Source organism: Solanum pennellii, chromosome 2 (genome assembly GCF_001406875.1).
Source record: "Solanum pennellii chromosome 2, SPENNV200".
Classification (NCBI taxonomy): domain Eukaryota; kingdom Viridiplantae; phylum Streptophyta; class Magnoliopsida; order Solanales; family Solanaceae; genus Solanum; species Solanum pennellii.
In genome coordinates this window covers 30,653,393-30,677,763 of record NC_028638.1, presented here as the reverse complement: position 1 = coordinate 30,677,763, position 24,371 = coordinate 30,653,393, and the positions used below count along the sequence as shown (strand labels likewise).

At 35.6% G+C, this 24,371-nt stretch overlaps 2 protein-coding genes across 2 annotated transcripts; one reads left to right on the top strand and one right to left on the bottom strand.

Moving 5' to 3' along the window:
- Window positions 1–1,738: 1,738 nt before the first annotated feature.
- On the bottom strand, window positions 1,739–2,503 carry LOC107010617 (dirigent protein 22-like). The gene has a single exon (XM_015209895.2). The coding sequence runs from the start codon at window positions 2,434–2,436 to the stop codon at window positions 1,861–1,863; it is 576 nt and encodes a 191-aa protein (XP_015065381.1). The 5' UTR covers window positions 2,437–2,503; the 3' UTR covers window positions 1,739–1,860.
- A 17,129-nt stretch (window positions 2,504–19,632) lies between these two features.
- LOC107009874 lies at window positions 19,633–21,002 on the top strand. The gene is made up of 2 exons (XM_015209186.1): window positions 19,633–19,995; window positions 20,043–21,002. Exons 1-2 carry the CDS (start codon window positions 19,633–19,635, stop codon window positions 21,000–21,002), a joined length of 1,323 nt encoding a protein of 440 aa, XP_015064672.1.
- Window positions 21,003–24,371: the final 3,369 nt, after the last annotated feature.

The window sequence follows — 24,371 nt, the reverse complement described above, 5'->3', positions numbered from 1 at the left end:
TATTTCGTAGTATATTTTCTTTTATTTATTTTCGTTATTTAAATTTCTGCATGTTTAAACTATTGGGATAAGAGGGTTCTCCTACTTAGGTGTTAGAGTGGGTGCCCCCACGACCTGGTGGGTTGGATCGTGAGACACACCTAACTGTGGATATCAAAAGACAAGGTAGGATCCCCCTTATCGTCGTAAAATGAGTGTACATCTAGAGGAACCAGATATTCAACAACTAACTAGGACAAAGCGTACAGTACACATTGGACATTGTCGACTTTGCAGAGTATAGAAGAGAAGTTCTCGTCCAACTTCCACATCATATCAAGGGTGTTGTCATTGTCATTGATTATGTTAGAGTCATTATTAAAATACAGGGCTAATTTCCTTGTGAAGTGTTTCAGTCAAAAAATTGTTTGTTGCTATACAACCATTGGAACCAATTATAAGCAGCACCATCGAGATAAAGGGGAGCAAGAGGTAGCCATTACTTTTCTGAGAAACCAAGAAATGTGAATACTGCTCCGCCCTAAAAATTCACCTAGTTGGATTGTCACTGCTAAATCTATCGAGTACCATCAATGCTATTGGAGTATGAGATGAAAGAACCAATGTAATGAACCCAATTCTCAGCAGAAACTCATAAATATATTGCAATTACACATAAATTTATGCAATTACACAATAGGATTACAATAGAAATTCTAAAAAATAACAAAAGGTAAAGACTGAATTAAAGGATAGTAAGAACTATAAGAGATGAGAAGCCATATACTTAGAAAGAAGACAACGGCATATAGACTTTTCATAACAAGTATTTTAGTTATTTAAGAGAAAAAAAGGGAGGTGATTACAATATGGGGGGTCGAACCTTAACCAATAAATGTGGAAGTTCAGGTAGCCAACCAACTAATTTACTAAAATTCCTCTCTTCCCTTTTTTCGAAGTGTGAGAAATTAAGTTAGCTCTTTCTTTGTGATACAACCATCCATTGCAGAATTGAGTTGAGCAAATTGTTATTATCATATCAATTTGAACAACAACCATACTAAATTATCTAATAGATAGAGACGTTCACCTTCAGACAGTGTCGGAGCCAGAATTTTAAATAAGGGGGTTCAAAATTCGTAGAGATAGACTCACGGAGTAGTCGAAGAGGGTTCAACATCTACTATATATACATAAAATATTATTTTAACCATGTATAAATAGTATAATTTTCAGTCGAAGGGGGTTCAGATGAACCCCCTTGTACCAATGTGGCTCCGCCCCTGCCTTCAGGTTTTGATTCAAATTTATGAGATTCATCTACATATTTTCTAACAAACAAATATCGAGTATTTGTGTGATTTGTTAATGAGTTTGAATTCAACAAAGCTATTGGCGTTTGAGGTACAACTACAACAATAACACATATAAATTTGTTTCATCCTATGATAAAGTAATCTAAAACTCAGGAGATTAAATTTCTTAAGAATAAACAACGAATTCAGTGATCTCAATTTATATAAAGTTTCTTTTTTTTTTTTGTTTTCAGTTTGTTTCAAAATCTGGTTTTCCTATTTTTAATACAGAGTAACAACAATGTTTTTCATATGAAAATATTTGTGTTAGATTTACTAATCCTCACTTTATCTTTTCCCATAAATATGATAATGATGTTGAGTACTAAATAATTAAGAATATTTTTTTTAGAAAAATCTCAAATGTTAGTAAATATGATTAATATGTAGCCAAAGTCAATAAATACTGGATGAATCCCAACAGGGAATTGACAAACATTACTTTATTTCTTTATTATACAAATTCACATTATTGGAAAGTCAACAGGCCACGATCAAGAACACATAATGAACAAAAGAGTGAACTTCAATAATGCAAAACCACAACATGGTATTCAACTATTGCATTTTGTGTGGTGTTATCAACTTGGTAGGTTTTCGCGGTGGCGATGCCTTTTGCTAGCCTAAAAACACCGGAACCACCAACAATTGGCATCTCTCGATACTCGTGAAATACCTGATTGTGCCCAAGGATACTAAGCGTGCTACCATTGTACTTACCATTTGTGAACACAAGGTTGAGAGTCATAAGAAGGCCTATATCTTCAAACGAAGCTGAGCCATAAATCCCTTGGGCTCGGCCTATTATTTTGGAGTCGGGCTCGGGGTTAACCGTCAACGGATTGTCCATCATCCTTACCAAGCCAAAAAATGTTGGTGATTGAAATGTATTATTGGCTTGCGCTATTTGGATTGCTGATGGACTCTTTGCAGTCACAATATCATGAAAGTAAAAGTGAAGTTTGGTCATTTTTGTTTTTGCATGGGGAAGGTTCTTGAACCATTTGTCCACTCCTTTAGGACTTTGATCAAGCCCATGAGTTGAAGGCAATATTATTGTAATTGCTAAAAACAAGAAAGACATCAACAAAAATTTCTCCATTTTCTTTCAAATGAACTTGGTTGTTGAATCAAATAACATATAGATATGGAAACAAATAAATATTAGGATAGTCTTGAGAAAATGTGAGAGAGGGAGGAAACAATTAAAAAGATTCTTCTAATGTTTATGTAATTAGTTTTAGGTTCATGCACTAAACAACAGAGTATTTGGATTATAAAAATTTTGCATGTTGTAGCATTAAACTCGTAAACAGCTCAGCAATGACCAAATAAGGAAAAACAACCCGGAATTTTTGGGATTGAGTTTGAGGATGTTAATGCTGAGGATTGTATCTGACTTTTCTAATTGGTTAAATATTATACACCCTCCGATTCACATTCTTAATCCTACTTTCTCAATTAATATGTATTAAAAGAATATATCTTTCCTTTTTGTAGAAATAAAGGAATTTCAGAAGTGAAAAGAAAATTTGATATATTCTGAGATTTTCTTATATAGTCTATATCTATGAGAGATGTTGATTTACATTGGTATCTATAATATAATTTGAATTTCTCAAGAACAACAAAGAATAATAACAAAGCACAACAATTAATGAAAAATGACCTAAAAATATCTGAATTATACTCAAATCCTAAACCCCAGGCCATTGCCATGACCACCCCACCTAAACCTTCTACCATTAATTCAAGTCAAAATCCTCCCCTAAGATGACCACAATGGATTCTAAGGCTTAAGAATCAAGCTACAAGTTAGGGAGTAATTAACTTATAATACCATCACTATTGATGAAATAAGATATACCTTCTCATCTCCCTTCTAAACACATATTAGCTAAATTCTAAGATTTTATGTGTTGGATGTCATCTTGTTCGCCTAAGCTCCTAGATTAAGGACTAAGAAGAATCGTAATTAAGACTAGATCAATTTCATTTCATTGTTAACATAGTTTTTGCTCTTTCTTGATTGACATAATACATAAATGTGTCCTTTAACTTGGCTTCAAATCACATTTATGCCCTTCAAGTTTGGATGTGCACAAATAGACACTTAAACTTGTATAAAGTTGAACAAATAGACACACATGTCACTCTACATGTCATTTTTTGTCCTACGTGGTGTCCTACGTGTATTGTGTCACGTAGAACTCATGTGCTTATTTATTTAAAAGTTGGATAGTTAAAGTGCATGTTTCTGCATTATGAAAGTTGAAGGTTAAAGTAAAAATTTGAAGCCAAGTTTAGGGTTCAATATATGTATTATGTCTTCTTAATTTATGGTTTATTATTTATTTTATGGAAAATGCACAAGTATCCCCTAGACTATGATCGAAATTCCAGAGACACATCTTAACTATTATAAGGTCCTATTATCCCCATGAACTTTTTTTTTTGTAATTTTATGCACCTTTTTGGCTTACGTGGCATTCAAATATCTCTCACGCGCCTCAATTGCGTGGAGTCACGGAGTGTGCTACGTAAGAAAAACGTGTATAAAATTACAAAAAAAATAAAAATTCAGAGGGTAATAGGACCTTAGTTTAGTTAACATGTGTCTCGGGGATTTTGGTCATAGGTTAAGGGATACTTGTGCATTTTCCCTTTATTTTATTTTAGTTAGTTTAAAGTTATAATCTTTTAAGTTTATCACTTAGAACCTGTTTGGCTGAGTTTTTAAGTTGCTCAAACTGACTTAAAAGTCAGTTTTTGACTTATTAAAGTGTTTGACAATTATCAAAGTGACTTATTTTAAATAAAAACATGACTTATTTTAAGCCAAAAGTTAAAAGCTAGGTAAGGGGTGTTTTTTTTTAAAATTTAAAAGCTCTTTATGTTGACCAAATATATTACCTTTTTGTCCTTAAGTCTTTTCTACAATTTTCAAATTGCACATATTGTTTTAACCCTAACATCTCTTCTCCAATTTTCAAATTTATATTCCTCTTATAATATAATTTGTGATGATAAAGAAATATGTGAATGATAGACAATTACTATAACTTATGAATGTAACTAAAATAAATCTTAAATCTTTCCTTTGATTTATTCAAATTATATATTTTTAAAATCTACAATAAGTTGCGCATACAAAATTAACTTGAATAATAAATTTATATTCCTCTTATAAATAATTTGTGATGATAAAGAAATATGTGAATGATAGGAAAATATTATGGATGTAAACTATAAATAAATTTTGTTTTGATTTTTTTAAGTATAAAAACCTTAAATTAACTTTTTATCATGTTTTGAAAAAAAAAAGTGTTTACCAACACTTATTTATCAAACATATGTCAAATTTTTTTTTTCAACTGCAACACTTTTATCCAAATACATAACTATTTATTTTAAAAATATGTTCCAATACTTTAAAAAATTACTTTTTTAAGCCAATCCAAACGGGCTGGATATACATGGAGAAGAGGCGAGCTAAAAGAGTGGACATGGAGAAGGTGGATTTGGTGTAAGGGATTTCTTCCTAAGCACAACTTTATTTGTTGGTTAGCCCTTCATAGAGATCACTTACCAAAGAGACGTTCTATAGAAGGGGGATCTGCCCCGATGATAAATGCCAACTATGTATGTGGGGATGTACCAGAAACAGTGGAGCACATTTATTTTGTGTATCCGTTGTCAAAAAGATGCATACTCGAAATACTTCAGTGGAATGAGACAACTGGATACAGAGGAATATGGATAAGGTTGGATAGATCCACAAGAGGTAGAGGCTGCTGATCGAGACCTGATACTGACAGCATTAGCGACTGTGGTGTATCGGATATGAAAGGCAAGTAATTCTTCCTTATGGGATAAAAGCATCTCACCACCATGGCGGATTATGGAAAAAGTTAACAAGATTGCAGGCTACGTAAAACAACTTTCTTGGGCAGGAAACAAGTAAGAACACACAGGGAATGGATAGAGACATATTTGAGTAAAGTACAAACTTGTACAGAAGTAGATTTAACTCTGTTTGGTGCTAAGAGTGTGTAAAGACAGGGCTAGTTGTGGGGATTAATACAATCTCTTTTATAACTTAATTAAATAATTAATAAGAATCTAATTTAAATTAATAGTTAATCATCAGGCTTGTGTGTGTGTTTTGAAGTAACAAGTATCTCTCTCAGCCGTAGTCGAACGAAGTACTCATATTCATAGAGGTCCCGGGTTCAGAGCACTCGAAATTGTTATGCTAATCGGCCCTCCTAGCTCTTGAATCAATAGACCGAATATCAGGCTACAACTGCACATGTAAGGCCAAAATTCAACTATTTCCGAAAGATTTGCGATCCCAAGAAAATGAGAGTCTTCTTGGGTCCGAGTTCCTTTGAAGCTGCTCCCTAACAAAGTTCACCAGACACATCAGGTTCATTTACTTTGTTATTGCAATTCAATACCATATTTATTGTTCCTTCTACTTTGTTTCACGTTAAATTAAGAGAACTATAAATTTACGAATCACGTATTTTGGTCATATCAATTCCAGTATTCTTGAGCCAGGTCTATAATTCAATTCTCACATTTTAAGGGTAACAATACTCTTTCCGTTTCTTTATTCATAAAGAATGATCTAGTTTAAATAAACACGGAATTTAAGAAAGTAAGAAAATTTTTGAATCTTGTGATTCTAAATTAAAGTTATGTCAAATGTATAAAATTGTTCTTTAATTTTGTGGTCTTAAACATGTCACGTGAAAAGTTAAAATTAAAATGTTACAAAAAAGAAATAAATCATTCTTTTTAAAACAAACTAAAAAGAAAAGGAGATTAGTCTTTGTAAAAAGCGAAGAGAGTATATGAAGAGTTGTTACTTATTTCTAAATGTGAAAAGTAATTTCAAATTAAAAGTAAGTAGAATCCTTGAATTTAATCAAATTGACATCTACACTTGGCCAGAATAAACATATCGAACAAAGGTAATCATTCGTCACCATTCACTTAGACCCACTAACACACCAAAAAACATGCAAGGGAAAAGATATAAATTCACCTTGAACTTGTCTCGAAACAGTTATACACTTAAATTATCATAATGATCTATTACACATATTTATTATTTAAAAATGATTTTTACTATTCCCTAAATTTGACGTGGAAAACAAATAAAAAAGAAAAGTGTGTCTAACAAAATATAAAGTAAAAAAAATTAAAAATCTTTTTTTTTACTATCACCCTACCCCCACACTCCACATCCGACCCAACGCCTCCTCCTCTTCTTCTTCTTCATAGGCAATCATCATCATCATCTTCTTCTTCTTCTTCTTTATTTTTTTCATCATTTTTTCATCCCCAATTTCATCATATTCTATTTTAATACTTATTCAATTTCACCATTTTCATTATATTTGATTTTTCTTTTTGGCTTTATTGGTGTTTGATAAAAATTGATGATTAAGTTTAAAAAATAAAATATAATGATGAATTTGTTGGCATGGGGTGACAAAGAAGGGGGAATTGAAGGTTGTGGAGAAGAAAAAATTGATATTGACAATGGTGCTAGTGATATTTGGTGGTGGGTTTGTAATTTTGGTGATGAGTCTGTTTATGGGTGTCAAATTTTGTTGTGGATCTTTCTAATTTTTGTGGGATAATAGTGATAGTATGATTTCGATGGTAGATTTGATTGTAGGTAATGAAATTTAGGGTGATTATTTTGATTTTCATGGTGAAATATATAAATTTAGTAGTAATATGGCGGCAATGGTAGTTGTTTCATGATGGTGTTTATTGAAGAAGAAACAATTGAATTACATGGAGAATTTTAGTCAAAATTTGACATGACATTTGATGTGGCAGTGACATGACATTGATGTAGTGCAAGTGTCGTACAACTCCCATTGTAAGAATGGTTCTACACGCCTTAGGAGATAAAAAAAATCACTATTTAGTAGCAGAGGTGTATAATACGTCACTATATTAGTTTAAGCATGTAACTGACTTTTCAAGACAAGTTCAAATGTGAATGTATGTCGTTTTCTAATATATAATGATAAATATATTAGCTATGTTTGGTATAGAGAAAAAACATTTTCTAGAAAAACGTTTTAATTTTCAATTTTCCTATGTCTGCTTGACATGCGCTAACCACTTATTTGAAGGGTAAATCACATAAATATGCTATTTTATAAAAATGTTACCATTTATGTCAACATAATTTTTCTAACTAAAATATAATAATTTTCTAGAATTAAAAAAATTGTACTGTTTTATCTTCCTTCGTCTCTTTCTCTGCCTTTTTTTATCTTCTTTTTTGTTTTCTTGTTCTTCTTCAGCGTCTCTTTCTGTGTATTCTTTCTCTTCCTCTCTTTTTTATTTTTCTTCTTTTTAAAAAAATATAAATTCATTTAAAAAACTGTTTTTAAATCAGTTTTTGCCCATATTGCACCAATTTTATTCAAAAACACCACAAGAGGAGGAATAGAAAAAGAAAAAAAAAATTATAATATCATGTTCACAAATAGAAATTTCAAATCTTTAAAATTATAGAAACATAGAAACATATCTAATAAAATCATATGTATTAGATAGGTATATTTATTAAAATTATGAAAGATAAATTTATAATACATATTATAAACTTTCACTTCTTTTAGTGATATCAACCAAAATAATTTAAGTAACACCCTTGTAATATATTTATAACATCGGCACAAACATCACTCATGCTCTTTAGATACAAACCAAAATAATTTATAAGACACATATAATACATATTTTATTCATGAATAATATAAGTTTTATTCAATCTATAGATTATTGTCTTGTCTTTCTTTAATTACGTTTTCATTTACTGTTAATTTTCTCTTCTAATTCAACTTTAATATTATGTGATACACTTTTAACACAAATTTAATTCATGTTGTAGTTTATTATTTGTTGCTATTAGATTACTTGTTTAATTCATTATTTATATAAGTTAATTCACTCTATAAATTATTGTCTGGTGTTTCATTAGTTACTTTTTTTATTCATGCTTAATTTTATTTTCTAATTCAATTTTATATTTGTGTAATGCACTTTTAGTATAAGTTAATTCACTTTGCGCTTTATTCGTTTGATTAGTTATGATTGAATTACTTGTTTAATTTATTATTTGATACAAGTTTTATTCAGTTTACAAATCGCATAATGCTCTTTTGTTTGCTACATTTTTCATTCATGTTTAATCCGCTTCTAATTCAACTTTAATATGTGTTTAATACATTTTTAATCAAGTTTAATTCGTTTGGAAGTTCACTATGTCTCTTCATTTGCCACGATTAGAGTACTTGCGTTTAATTCATTACTGATACATGTTTAGTTCACTTTATAGATCATTGTCTGTTCTTTCATTAGTTACGTTTTTTATTCATGCTTAATTCTCTCTTCTAGCTCAACTTTAATGTTTGTGTAACGCACTTTTAGATACAAGTTTAATTCATTTTACAATTTATTGGTTGATTTGTTACAATTGAATTACTGGTTTTAATTCATTATTAATACAAGTTTTATTCAGTTTATAGAAGAAAAAAAAGCTCTTTCATTTGCTACATTTTGCATTCATATTTAATTTTCTCCTAATTCAACTTTAATATATGTATAATACATTTTAAATTTAAGTTTAATTCATTTTAATTTGTAGTTCATTATGTCTCTTTATTTGTTACGATTAAATTACCTGTCTAATAAATTATTGATACAAATTTTATTCAATAGAATTATTGACTATTCTACGAAAGAAAGTTGAAAAAGAAAGAAAAGGAAAAAGAGCAAAAGTACGAGAGGGAGAAAGAACAAAAAAAAATTAAAGGGAGAAAAATTGAGACAGAGAAAGAGCAAGAAATTAAAAAAATAAGCGAGAGAGTAAAAGAAGAAAGAGGCTAGAGAGATATTTGTTTTTGAATAAATAGATAGTATTGTTACATATTGCTATAAATGGTAATAATCAAAGAGTATATATAAAATAAGTAATTATTTTTTTAAAGGAATCCACTCAAGTAATTAATCCTTATTTGAAAATGATACTGTATAATATTTTATAGTACCTAGTGTTGACACCCAATTTTGACCTTCCCCGGTAGGAATTACGAGCCTTTTAATTTTCAAACAATTTAGGATAATTAGTTTTATAAAATTGAAATACTTTCCAAAGTCATTTTAAGTAATCTTAGTCGATTTTTATAATTTATAATTAGTAAATATATTTTCATATAGTTTATAGATATATTTGCAGGTAGTTAACCGCTTTCTCTGTAGGAAAAGAACTTAGGCTGTACAACAACTCCGCTATTCTCCCTTTCAAGTAGGGGTTTAATTGGTATATTTTCGTAAATAATCGAAAATCATCTCAAAAAATATTTTAATTTTAGTAAGTATTTTATTAGATTAGTTTAGTTTAAATTATAGTTATATTTTTGAATCATTAGTTTACAATTAAATTAATTATTTTATTTTTGTTAAGATTACTAAGCTCTATAATTAATTATATTAATTCGTCTTATCTATATTTTAGTCGAATTCATTAGTAAAATTCAATTTGGCTAAATCAATAATTAATTTGGCTATATGAAATGATCAAATTTTTGGGCCCTTACAAAACATTTTTCAGCAGCCCATCCAATTTTTCAAATAGGCCCACTTCAATTCCTTTAGCCGAAGAAACTCGTTCTTTTCCTAATTTTCAGCCAAGCCCAATAACACCCAGCCCACTTGCTCCTTCGACCCAACTCAATCCCAATTCAATACCCAAAAGACCCTGTACGCGTTCTTTCTTCTTCTCAAGAAGTTCCAGTGACCCAGATCGCTAAAACACAGGAGAAAATCGTGACCCAAGTCCGGCAACTCTTCTTTATTATGACTTCTATACTCTTCTTTGAAAGTCTGTTTGGTTGGAATTTCTAACTGATCATTGTGTCATTCATTTTCATTGTCTTAGTTAAATGTATGAATTCGAATTTATAAATGCTTAAAATTTGGCTTTCGTTTTGTTTCGAATCGTGTGATCGTCTTGCCGTAATTGTCATGCCTGATATGTCTCAACATTGGAATTTCTAATGTGGACATATGTTCTATTTTCCTTTTGAATACACTGAAAATTTCTTTAGCCATGTCTTATTATATTTTCATTAAAGATATTACTCTTGTGAATTAGTTGAAGTGTAAATACTACTCTTTTCAAGTAAGACATGGGCTTTTACTTTCCTTTGCATTATTTATTTGGTTTGAATTTACATTTGTTTGTTCCAATACTGTGGTTTGGCATTAATTCATCTTCTTTTCTTTTAAACTTGTATGAACAACTCCCTTTCGAGTCCATGGTGAATTTATCTTCTTCGCATTTTCGAGTTGAGTCATAAAAGCTCGATTTTCCTTTCCTATCTATCGAATGCGGAAGCTGTTACATGTTCCAGAGCTCCAAAATACTGCTGGAAGTTTGCTCAAAAGCCCAAGAAATGGGCAGTATACATACTGTATACAACTTTATACACGATATACAGGTCTAGAGCAGAAAATACATGGAGGAAAAAACAAAATACTGGTCGGAGGCGTCAAAGCGGACTGTATGCAGTCGCTATGAACTTTGATATACATAAAAAGAGTTAACAAACGACCCATATACATTAATATACGCTTGGTGTATACACATGATTTCAAGGGTTAAAATAGGGCCAGAGCCCAAATCAGTAGCCTGAAAAGCCCAAGTTCAAATATTCTTCCCTCTGCTATGATTTATTTGCTATTATTGTCATTGACTAACACTTTTGGTTGAATTTTATTAATTTCCCAAGGATAGCCATTTCTCTTTATTTTTATATATATTTAAAAATATATATATACATATAGATTTTGTTTACTCTTTATTCTACTCGTCAGTTTTGAATGACTCCTCTTTACCTTATTTCCCTTTAAAATAATTGGCTAAAAATGATATGATAAGTAATAAATAAAAATAATAAAAATAAATTTTCTTTGCTTAGTCAATATTTGAAAATTAAAATTAAAAGTCAGTTTTAGTCAAATCGACGGTCAACCGCGAGTTAGCGGGCATTCCGAGGGCCTAACTTCTTCTCTGATTGTACATTTGAACTTCGAACCCTTTTCAACTGATTTTTATCTGTTTTAAATCTTCTGGAAAATAAATTTAAGTTTTCTTGATTTTTCCTAAAAAATCAAGTGGCGACTCCGTAATTTGAAAAGTCGGTTTCTCTTAAATCATAAGATTAATCGATTTTTCGAAAATTAGTCATTTTTTCTTTTACTTATATATTTTCGTAAAACAGAAATGGCGACTCCTCTGGGGAGTAATTAAGTTCTAACCAAAATGATTTGACTATTTGGACTAAATCTTATTATTGAGGTGTTTATATGTGATTAAATTGCTTAAATTATAAACTGGCATTGCATATCATGGCATATTTCTGATATATATTGTATAGTATATTAAAGGACGGTTTGCGGAAACGCAGCCGGACTTTTTTGTATTCACCTTCTTTCTGAGTTAGCTGCAATTTATTGGTTCGTTATGCGTCCAATGGTTGTTGCGAGTTCCAGCCTAAATTGTCCGTTTGGGTTCCCGGTCTTTTCAAAAGTCACTCCTATTCAACTAGCGTAGAGCCGAGCCAAAATCCCAAATTTAAGACCATTTGAACTAGAACGACTCAACACCCAAGGTGTGTTGGGCCCATTAGAAGACAACTATGAGTCCAAAATGGCTTACGGCCTAAACGGACGTTCATACTTGTGTGTTTAAATTTGAAGAATGTATACGTTGTTTGAAAAATCATTGTCTAGTGGATAAAAATTAGATCATAGTTTATACTAGTTGAAGAAAGTTTCACAAGCTACTATCCCAAGACGTTGGCATTCGGAGACGACAAGTTCAACAACGAAGGTTTCATGGAAGCATAGTATAGGATTGTACCCTTGCGTGGGACTGATTATTTTGTATCCTGTTTTCCTCGATATGTATCCCCATTCTTCTTTATTAAAATTTGTGTAAATTTGAATTTTAGGGCAATGAAATATTTCAAATGACATATACATCCTACAAATCGTTAGGCCTACCCTTGGCATAAAAGGGTCACAAGCATGTTTAGGATGCGATATATGTGTTTTAACTGTTTATGTGATATATTGTTATGAATGAGGATATCGTAAATCCACTCTTGCCAGAAATTCCCAGAAATATACAAGTCATTATCACAAAAATGTCCGACCAAAATTTTTCGAGTCTTAAGTTTCTCACTCAAAGACACCTCTCGTATCCCAAATCCTAAAACATTAATCTACCATCTCAGGAAAGGTAAAAATTATTGCTATGGACAAGGGTAAGGACATCCAGATGGAACTCACTGGAGAAAAACTACAAAGAAAGATCGAACAGATCACCGGGAAATTCAAGAAGCCAAGAAGGAAGGGCTCAGAGTCGACATGGACACCGCAATCTACAAAGCTGCAACCGTGACGCTGGATGAGGATATGGAATCACAGATGAAGGGAAAGAAACATGTTGAGATGGAGAAAGAGGACTTGCGAGAGAAGTTGGACATGCTTCGGTTGAAAGTGCGAGAAAGAGAAGCAAGAGAGGCGAAGAGCTGACAGTGGAAATGGAAGAATTCGCCTCCATGAGAGAAAGGATGGCCGCACTGAGGAAGAAGAACAAAGCCTTCCATAGCAACATGATTGATAAACTTCAGAATATGCGCGAAAAGTACCCCGTCTACGAGCAAGGAGCTAATAATGGTCCAGATAATGCCCACCCTGAAGCGACTGGGGAAGAAGACGACGAGGAAATCGTCTACAAACCTCCATTCCTAGGCCGTTTGAAAGGAGGAGACTAATGCTGCAACAAGAAGGGAAATGACTAACGTGTCGTCATCATTTTATCTTTTAAAAGCTCTAATGTTATCTTTCAATTTCCTTGTAATCGTAATGAACGGATGATTTGAAAATGTTTTATCTTGTACTCGAACTACGTTGGGCCTGAATTCTCCTTGTGAGATACGGAGGCAGCCTTCCCAGGTCCGGCCGCTATCTTTAAAAAAAAATTATTCTCCCCCTTCATATTACAAGAAGATACGAAGGCTAGATCAACGGACGTCAAAAAACAGCTGCAAGAAGACCTTAGCTCAACGTGATTTAGCTTTTCTTAGATACTGTCGAACTAACATAAGCAAACTCCTGCTTGTTAAAAAATCTATTTCCGTCCTCACTCGTGGGTTGAAGATATTCCTCAAACATAGCAACTTATGTGTTTATCTGCTCTACGTGTGATATTATGCAATTTGTATTCTGAATCTGTACTCACAAATCTGCCTTTGAGCTGTTTTCCTTCTCAGGTACTTTGAAACTGATCTACGTCGATCAAAAGCTGGCAGATCATCCCTATTTCACCAGATCAAAAGGTCCCGCAGATTTCTTCCCTAGACAAAGCTCAGACAAAGGAAAGACAGTTATGGGGGATAGTAATGAAGAAGTAAGTCTTACTGATGTTGTGGTGGCTCAACCCACCATAGCGGACCAAATTGAGTTGATTCTATAGCTGATGCAACAGATTTGCAGAAATAAGAGTTGAAATGCAAAGGAGGCAAGATCTGACTCCCCAGGATTTGTTGCTAATGCTGCTGAGGGAGACCTCCAATCTACTTCCCTTCTTCAAATATGGATCCATCCCACAACCAGCCATCAACACCTGCTCAGAATCCGTCGGTTATAGACCTGACTACCCAAAATCCCCAATATGCTTCCGCATCCTACCAAACTCCACCTGCTCCTCAAAACAGCCACCCCCAAATGCCACCCCATCCTCAAAATACCCACCATCAAACCGTTCCACCAACACAAAATCAAAACCGAAATACTTTCAATCCCTAAACACCCCACCACCACTTAAATCAGAATATCAATCCGCAAACTTACCCACAAAATTATCAAACCTCTCAAAATGCTCAGAATCCCTCTGTAGCTCCACCGTTACCAAAAAGAACCACTTTACATATTTCTATCCCTGCCGAGCACTATGTGCACGGTTCTGAGCTGGACCATTATGAGGAACATGAAAGAGAGTGGAGGGCAAAGGAAGAGGCAAAGATCGACATAAAAGAAGAGATCAAGAAAGCCATGAAAGAGCTCCAATGCATCCCCGATATCGCCGGGCTTAGTTATGAAGACTTGTGTATTCATCCAAATTTAGACCTTCCAGAAGGGTTCAAGATCCCGAAGTTTGACACCTTCGGAGGAGTGGAAAGGATGAAGCTTTATTGATGCGTCTGTTCAGCCGAAGCCTGTGCGGAGAAGCTCTTGAATGGTTCACCTCGCATAAAACCCGACAATGGCCCAGCTGAAATGCATTGGCCAGAGATTTTATCGATCGATTCGCTTATAACGTAGAAATTATTCCAAATCAATACTCTTTGGAAAAAATAAATCAAAAATCAACCGAGAGCTATAGGGAGTTTGCCTATAGGTGGAGAAAAGAAGCGGTGAGGGTGAGACCGCCCATGTCTGAAAAGGAAATCGTAGAAGTGTTTTTGCGGGTGTAAGAGCCCGAGTATTATGATCGAATCATGTTGCTCGTAGGAGAAAAATTTGCCGAGATAGTCAAAGTTGGTGAGACTATCGAAGACAAGTTGAAAATGGGGAAGATAGTCCGTCCCGGATCATCAGGAACGTTGAAAAAGAAAAGAGAAGAAATCGTTGCTGCTTCATATGGGGGAAGGAAAACCCCTAAAAGCTCGTCATATTCCCAAGGTCGTTCTCGACCTTCTCAAAACTCTTACCAGGCTAGTCAAAAAAATAATCCACCTCCAATTTACCAAAATCCATCTCCCACTTACCAAAATCCACCTCCAATTTACCAAAATCCATCTCTCATATACCAAAATCATCCTCCACTTTACCAAATTCGTTCTCCTTACTATCAAGGTGTTACTCTGTACTGTGCTAACGTGCAGTTGAGCTATAGAGCACCCTCTCCTGTTAATCAAGCCCAAGCTCCACTGTACCAAAATCCCCCTCCGAACTACCAAGCTCCAATGCCAAACTACCAGACAAACTCATATCCCAGAAATCAAGCTCCCCGTCCGAACAATCGAGGTTATCAACAGATGCCTCCCCCACAAGGAAGTTATGATCTCCCTCGACCTCGGTCTGAGAAGAAACCTTCGAGGAATTTCACCGCGCTCGCAGAAAGCCGAACAAAGCTGTACGAGCGACTGGCTATGGTTGGATATATCCATCCAGTGGGCCCGAACCCGTGGATATCAGTTCAAAATTCTATAATCCAGATCAAAGATGTGATTATCATTCCAACAGTGTTGGGAATGATACTGAGGACTGTATCAACCTCAAGCATAAGATTCAGGATTTAATTGACAAAAAGGTGGTTTCTCTCCAACCAGCTGCACCTAAATGTTAATACCAATCCTTTGCCAAATCATGGAGGTGGCAACGTCAGTATGATAGAAACATACGATGATTGGTGTGGGACGAAAGTGGTAACTCCAATCGTTCATGACAAGTTGGAAAAGGCTGTGGCTTCCTTAAGCGTCAAACAGAAGAAAGAGTTTGTTATTTTGACACCTACAAAGGATGTTGCCTTGGTGCCATCAAAAACTCTTATCAAGCAAAAATTTGTGATTGAGACTGCTGCACAAGGTATGACCCGATCCGAAAGATGTTATACTCCTGAGGAGCATGCTCTTGGAGTTCAAAAGAAGGATCAAGATAAAAATCCAATAAGCTAGGGTGAGGCAGAGGAATTCTGGAGAAGAATGTAGCCGACAGATTATTTTATTATCAAGTATTTGGAGAAGACTCCAGCCCAGATTTCTGTATGGGCCCTGCTGATGAGTTCTCAATCGTACAGGCAAGATTTGATGAAAGCTCTCGATGATACATGTATACCCGCGGGCACAAGCAGCGATAACGTGGCCGCTATGATCCACCGGGTTATTCGAGGGCATCGAATCAGCTTTTGTGACGACGAGTTGCCTTTTGAAGGGAGGTCTTACAACAAGGCACTGCATATCACTGTCGTCTGTCGCAAAAAGGTTGTCAATTGCGTCTTAGTAGATGATGGATCTGGTTTGAATATTTGCACGTTATCGACACTAAGGCAGTTAAGGTTTGACCTTGGGAAGCTGGAGTAAAACCAAGTCAATGTAAGAGCCTTTGATGGGGTTCAGAGGGATACGTTGGGAGCCGTAAATTTGGTTATCCAAATAGGCCCTGCCTAGTTTAGCGCACAGTTTCAAGTCCTAAATATTGACACCAACTATAACCTTCTTCTAGGAAGACCTTTTATTCACATGGCTGGAGTTGTGCCTTCTACCCTACATTAGATGATGAAACTCGTTTGGAAGAACGAAGAGCTAGTCATTCATGGCAAAGGTAGTCACTCTGGCAGACAGGCGCCGATTATCGATGAAGTGTCTCGAGGTACTGATTTCTACACGGTGGAGCTGGTAAATGCTACCGGTAAAGACTTGGCCCCACAGCCTCTCATGCCTTCTGTGTATAAGATGATTGCTACTGTGATGTTACAAAGTGGATTTGAACCAGGTTTCGGATTGAGAAGGAATTCCCAAGGAATTTTTGAGCCTATTCAAGTTCCCGTCAAAGGAGCAAGGTATGGCTTGGGATACGTCCCCAAAGATGATGATGAGAAGACAAAGAAGAATAAGGATCAAGCATTGGCCAAGCCAATCCCACATCTGTATCAATCCTTTCCAGTCTGTGAATATGCTGAGTAGGAGGACCTTGGGGAAGGAATCTATGGCCTTTTTGAAGAGGTTGATGCTATCATTGAGGAAGAGGTCGAGCTGACAGGATTCCGTGATGTTGAGCTAGGAGAGATGCTGCAGAACTAGACCTCCACGCCCATCCTGATTCCCCGAACTCCTTGGTAGAAGGGCATCATTTTATGCATATTTAAATCGGTGGTAGTCCGGAAGAGGCCCGAGACCACCATTTTGAATTTTTTCTTATCTGTTTGAATTTTTGAATTTCCATCGTGATGTTCAAAGAAGGCAACATGGCCCTATGCCATGACCAAAGTTTGCACCGTTTCTTCCAATTTGAATGAAAGCCTATTTTATTTTAAAATTTATTTATTTACTTATCTGTTATACTTTGCTTTCCTAACTTTGTTTCTTTATGGTTTCAGTAATGTAAGTTTTAAACCTGCCAATGTCATGTCATGTCACGAGCTGAACGAACAAAATAAGGCAGGTGATGACGAGGTTGATGGTTACGAGGAAGAAAGTGAGGTACCGGAGTATGTTGCTGAAGAGTTTTAGCAGTTTGAAAATCAGCATAAACCGAATTTAGAGGAAACTGAAACTGTAAATTGGGAGACCAAGAGTGTGTAAAAGAGGTCAAGATCAACGTTCACTTGAATGAGGATCAAAGAAAAGGTCTGATTCATTTACTCACCGAATACATTGATGTGTTCGTCTAGGAAGTCAGCGACATGCTAGGGCTGAGTACCGATGTGGTGTCTCACAAGTTGCCGATCAATCCAGGGTTCGATCCGGTGAAGCAAAAGGCTTGGAAGTTCAAGCCTAAATTGAGTTTAAAGATCAAAGAAGAGATCACCAAGCAGATCGAGTCTCGGTTGGTGGAAGTGACACAATATCCGACTTGGTTGGCCAATGTTGTTCTGGTTGCTAAGAAGGATGGGAAGATCAGAATTTGTGTCGACTAAAGAGATATCAACAAAGTTATCCCGAAGGATAATTTTCCGTTGCCAAATATTCACATTCTGATCGATAATTGTGCTAAACATGAAATGCATTCATTTGTGGATTGTTATGCAGGTTATCATCAGATTCTGATGGACGAAGAAGATGCAGAAAAGATAGCTTTTAGTACACCTTGGGGTGTATATCATTACAGAGTGATACCATTTGGCCTCAAGAATGCTGGTGCTACCTATATGAGGGCTATGACGACCATATTTCATGACATGATTTTTAAGGAGATCGAGGTGTATGTGGATGACGTCATAATCAAGTCCCGCGAGAGTTCGGACTACTTGACACATTTGAAGAAGTTCTTTGATCGTCCGCATCGGTATAACTTGAAGTTGAATCCCGTTAAATGTGCTTTTGGAGTGCCAGCCGGCAAGTTGTTGGGATTTATAGTCACTAGAAGAGGTATTGAACTCGATCCTTCCAAGATTAAGGCAATTCAAGAGTTACCTCCGCCAAAGGCTAAGAAGGAGGTGATGAGTTTGTTGGGGAGGTTGAACTACATCAGCCGATTCATAGCTAATCAACTGTGGTGTGTGAGCCTATCTTCAAGCTGTTGAAGAAGGACGCTCCGACAAAGTAGACCGAAGAATGTCAGACTGCTTTTGAAGCTATCAAGAACTATTTGTCCGACCTACCAGTATTGGTTCCTCCGCGAGAAGGGAGCAATCTGTTGCTATATTTGTCCGTCTCAGATAGCGCATTTGGATGCGTGCTTGGGCAGCATGACGAAACAGGAAAGAAGGAGCGAGCCATTTATTATATAAGCAAGAAGTTTACTCCATACGAGTCCATTATACTCTGTTGAAGCAACGTGTTGTGCTTTAACTTGGCTTGCCCAGAAGTTAAGACATTATCTGTCTTCATACACGACATATCTTATTTCAAGAATGGACCCGCTGAAGTATGTTTTCCAGAAAGCGATGCCGACCGGAAAGTTAGCTAAATGGCAAATGCTGTTGAGTGAATTTGACATTGTGTATGTGACTTAGAAGGCGATAAAAGCACAAGCCTTTGCTGATCATCTTGCAGAAAATCCCGTTGATGAAGAGTATAAACCGCTTAAAACTTATTTTCACGATGAAGAAATATCATTTGTGGGTGAGGATATTTCTGAAGCATATCCAGGTTGGAGATTATTCATTGATGGAGCGGCAAATCATCAAGGGAAAGGTATTGGGGCGGTCTTAGTGTCGGAATCCCGTCAGCACTATCCCATGGCGGCTAAACTCCGATTTGATTGTACGAACAACATGGCCGAATATGAAGCTTGTATTCTTGGTTTGAGAATGGCCATTGACATGAATGTCTACGAGTTGTTGGTTATCGAAGGCTTAGATCTTTTGATTCATCAAGTTCAAGGATAATGGGATGTGAAGAACCCAAAGATTATACCTTACGTATAGTATGTGCAGAAGTTGTGCAAAAGATTTCGTAAGATCGAGTTCCGACATACTCCTAGAATACAAAATGAGTTGGACGACGCTCTGGCCACCATCGCTTCAATGATTAAACATCCAGATACTGATTATATTGATCCTCTGGATATAGAGCTGAAAGAACATCCAGTTCATTGTTCACACGTTGAAGCAGAACCAGACTGTTTGCCATGGTATTTCGATATAAAAAAGTACTTGGAGTCCGAGATTTATCCTGAAGATGCTACGTCCAATCAGAAGAAGTCGATACATCGTATGACTCTCAATTTCTTTCTAAGTGGAGAAATCCTGTATAGGAGGACTACAAACTTAGGTCTTCTCAGATGTGTTGATGCTGTTGAAGCTGCGAAGCTTATTGAACAGATACATGCCGGAATTTGTGGCACGCATATGATGGGCTCACTTTGGCAAGAAAGATCCTTCGATCCGGTTAATTCTGGATGACTATGGAGAATGATTGTTGCAAGTTTGTGCAGAAATGTCATAAATGTCAAGTGCACAGTGATTTGATCCGAGTGCCGCCTCACGAACTTAATGTTATGAGTTCACCTTGGCCATTTGTAGCTTGGGGTATGGATGTTATAGGTCCGATAGAGCCAGCCGCTTCAAATGGACACAAATTCATTTTGGTTGCTATTGATTACTTCACCAAATGGGTGGAAGCAGTATCGTACAAGTCGTTAACCGAGAAAGTTGTAGCTGATTTTGTTTGCAACAATCTTATATGCAGATTTGGAGTGCCAGAATCCGTCATTACTAATAATGGTGCAAATCTCAATAGTCACTTGATGAGAGATATTTGTGAACAATTTAAGATTACTCATCGAAATTCGATCGCTTATCGTCCTCAAATGAATAGAGCTGTAGAAGCCGCCAATAAGAATATCAAGAAGATTCTGAGAAAAATTATTGACAATCACCGAGGTTGGCTTGAGATGCTGCCATATGCTTTATTGGGTTATCAGACAATTGTCAGAACGTCGATTGGAGCTACTCCGTACTTGCTAGTATATGGAACAGAAGCAGTCATACCTGCTGAAGTCGAAATACCGTCTTTAAGGATCATCCAAGAAGCTGAGTTAAGTAATGCTGAATGGTTCAGCAAGCGGATTGATCAACTAACTTTGATTGATGAGAAGAGAATGGTTGTCGTTTGTCATGGGCAGTTGTATCGACAGAGAATGATTTGTGCTTTTCACAAGAGAGTAAGAGTTAGAATTTTCGAAATCGGTGAGTTGGTAATTAAGCGCATTTTTCCTCAGGAAAATTTGCACCAAACTGGCAAGGACCTTACATGGTTCATAAAGTATTATCTGGAGGTGTTTTGGTCCTGTCGGATATGGATGGCACCGTATGACCGAAACCAATCAACTCAGATGTTGTCAAGAGATACTACGTGTGAAACTTCGGTTCGCATTTCTGTTATTTACTTGTAATCATTCTTTTTGCTTGTGTTTGTTTTGCTTAAATTTTTATCCCTTTGTAATGAACTACGTTAGACCTGAATTCTCAAGAATGAGATACGTAGGCAGCCTATGTCGGCCTCGGTCACCCCATTTATCCCTTTTAAATATTTCTTTGTAATGAACTATGTCTGACCTGAATTCCCAAGAATGAGATACGTAGGCGCCAGAAGGGTTCGGTCATATTTCCCGAAAGATTTCTATTTCTCTTTACAATAGAAAGTGGGACAGAATTTTTTAGAGGGTCTCAAAAAATTCTCAGGAAAAGATTTTTCCTCAGCAAGTCAAGACTGAAGATATTTCGAGGTTTGCAACTAGGACAGGAGAGGATCTCAAAATTCCAAAATTTACTCAGCGACAGTTGAAAGATAAAGCCGATACAGTTAACTAGGACTGAAATTTTGAGGATGGCCTCAAAATTTCAACATAAGTTTATCGGCAGTCTAGAATGGTTTTGAATACTCCCCATCGAATAATAAGATATACCTCCAAGCATCATGCTCAAAGAAGTTCGCTAAGCCTGGCGTGAAATGACACTTGGCAGTGACCCTTTTCAAAATATTACTTCTCGAAAATTTATTTTCCTAAAGATTTTCCTTTTGTGTTTCATTTGTTTTGCCATAAAATATTTTGTCTTATCCATCAAGAGTTGGGAGATCAGAGAGATCAACCGGAGATAGCATGACAAGGAGCAGGCGACTGAAGAAATCAACACAGACTAGTTCGTTTTAACATTAACAATTTTTCTGTGGACGCAGGTTTATAGCTTGGCTTTAATATCAGAAATTCCTCTGATCGATAAATATGGAGAAGTCAAGGGAGGAGAAAGCTCTCCCAAAATTTAACCGTGTTCCTGTAAACGCAAGAATTATTTTATATCGCTTACACCGGAGAATTAGGAATATGAATGGCTTATTTCAGTCAATTTCAAACAACATGAAGTCCATAAGGAACGTACAATCCGATTTGAAGGGGAATCAAGCGAAAATCTCAAGAAAGAATTTACGATTTTCATAAAGGGCGTCATCTGCATCATAATATCAGATATGGTGTGACTACTATCGGAAGTGACATTTATTTTATTGCCGATCAAGACGATACACTTTCTGGAGAATCAGTTTACTTCATTGTCAAATGAGACAACATCATTATCCTGAAGGCACCCAGAAGATAACTATGTTGCTCGGTTGAAGCGCTATCTTCACTTGGTACCAAGGATGACATCAAGAGTCAATATTCGTGCATCGCGAAAGATCACGCATTGCGAGTTAATATTCATGCATCGAGGAAGATCATGCATTGCGAGTTAATATTCATGCATCGCGGAAGATCATACATCGCGAGTTAATATTCATGCATCGCGAATTAATATTCATGCATCGTGAAAGAACATGTATCGCGAGTTAATATTCATGCATCCCAAAAGAACAAGCATCGCGAGTTAATATTCATGCATTGCGAAAAAACATGCATCGCGAATTAATATTCATGCCTCGCAGAAATTTATGCATCGCGAAAAGATTTCATGCCTCGCAGAAATTATGCATGGCGAGAAGATATTCATACCTCATAGAATTTATGAATCGCAGGAAGGTTTTATACCCTGCAAGAAATCATGCATCGCGGGAAGTTATTCATGCCACGCAAGAAATTATGCACTGCCAGAAAAGGAAATCGTGCATCCCAAGAGAAATATTTATCCATCGGCATCAACTGCATTTTTTTATTTTGATAAAAGTAAACATCAAGAAGAGCATCGAAGACGACGACAAGAGAAATACTAGCACACCACATCAATTTTCCTTTATGTTGACATCAAATGAAGAATACATTGAAGATTATATTGCAAACACAAGACATAAGCTTTATTTGCTTTACGTCAAACCAATCGAGTTGACGTCAAATGTCGAGAAGAACAATTAAGTGTGGACATGGTAAAGGACACTGTCTCCCATCTTAACTACATTTTTATGCTGACGAGTTTTATCTCAGTCTTTGTCGAGAGCATCCGAGAGGATGAATTCTCCAAAACATACCACAGGTGCGGACGACATCAAAAAGGATGCAGCACAACGTGGAACTTTTTCTTAGCAGCGAACTGGGACACAGTCCAAAGAGGAATGTCAAACTCTTAGGACACTAGCAGAGGAACGACTTCCACCACAATCAAACCACACCCCTATCAGAAGGCATGTGGGTTTTTCTTTAGGTCTGTTAGTTTCAGTCTTACATCCGGAAATTTTAGGATCTACCGGAAGTAAGTTTTCAATTTGAGTGACAATGCGCCAGGAGCTTGGAGATTATGTCTGTGTAAGTTCTTAATTATGGGTGTGAAGCGCGCCACATTCATGTCTAAGAGGTTACAAGCCTCCTTTTTATACTCGTTTAATCTTGTCACTTGTCCAGAGCCAAAGGTTATCTAGCATAATAGATTTCCTTTTCAACCGATTGAGTCGAACTACAAGCAGCCTAATTCCTAAGATTTAAGGATATGTAGGCGGGCTCAATGTTGAAAACACGACTGTATTTTCTTAAATCCCATTCCCGAGCATTTCGATCCCTTCATAATTTGGTACCGAAGTGACTTTTGAATTCCTTCTTAATTGTGCGTTAAATCAAACGTGTCGAACTACAAGTGTCCTGAATTCTCATATAGCCTGGGATATGTAGGAAACCCATTTCCGGGGTTCGGCCATAATTCCTAAAGTCCGTACCAAATTCTGTTGGAAAGATGAATTTATGGTCAGTCAAAATTGGATTGGCCACTTTCATTTTCCTCGAATTTATTGCATCAATCCTAGGAAAATGAGGGATAGTTGTTGACACCCAATTTTGACCCTCCCCGGTTGGAATTAATTCACGAGCTTTATAATTTCCAAACAATTTAGAATAATTAGTTTTATAAAATTGAAATACTTCCCAAAGTCATTTTAAGTAATCCTAGTAGATTTTTATAATTTATAATTAGTAAATATATTTTCATATAGTTTATAGATATAATTGGTATATTTTCGTAAATATTCGAAAATCATCTCAAAAAATATTGTAATTTTAGTAAGTATTTTATTAGATTAGTTTAGATTAAATTATAGTTATATTTTTAAATCATTAGTTTACAATTAAATTAATTATTTTATTTTTGTTAAGATTAATAAGCTCGTTAATCAATTATATTAATTCGTCTTATCTATATTTTAGCCGAATTCATTAGTGAAATTCAATTTGGCTGAATCGATAATTCATTTGGCTATATGAAAGGATCAAATTTTTGGGCCCTTACAAAACATTTTTCAGCAGCCCATCCAATTTTCCAAATAGGCCCACTTCAATTCCTTTAGCCAA

Excerpts from the sequence above, each read along its gene's own strand:
- LOC107009874 (XM_015209186.1), top strand. The coding sequence starts at position 19,633 with ATGATTAAACATCCAGATACTGATTATATTGATCCTCTGGATATAGAG. Across the intron at positions 19,996-20,042 it reads AAGAAAGATCCTTCGATCCG|AAATGTCATAAATGTCAAGT; the intron begins GTTAATTCTGGA and ends AAGTTTGTGCAG.
- LOC107010617 (XM_015209895.2), bottom strand. The coding sequence starts at position 2,436 with ATGGAGAAATTTTTGTTGATGTCTTTCTTGTTTTTAGCAATTACAATA.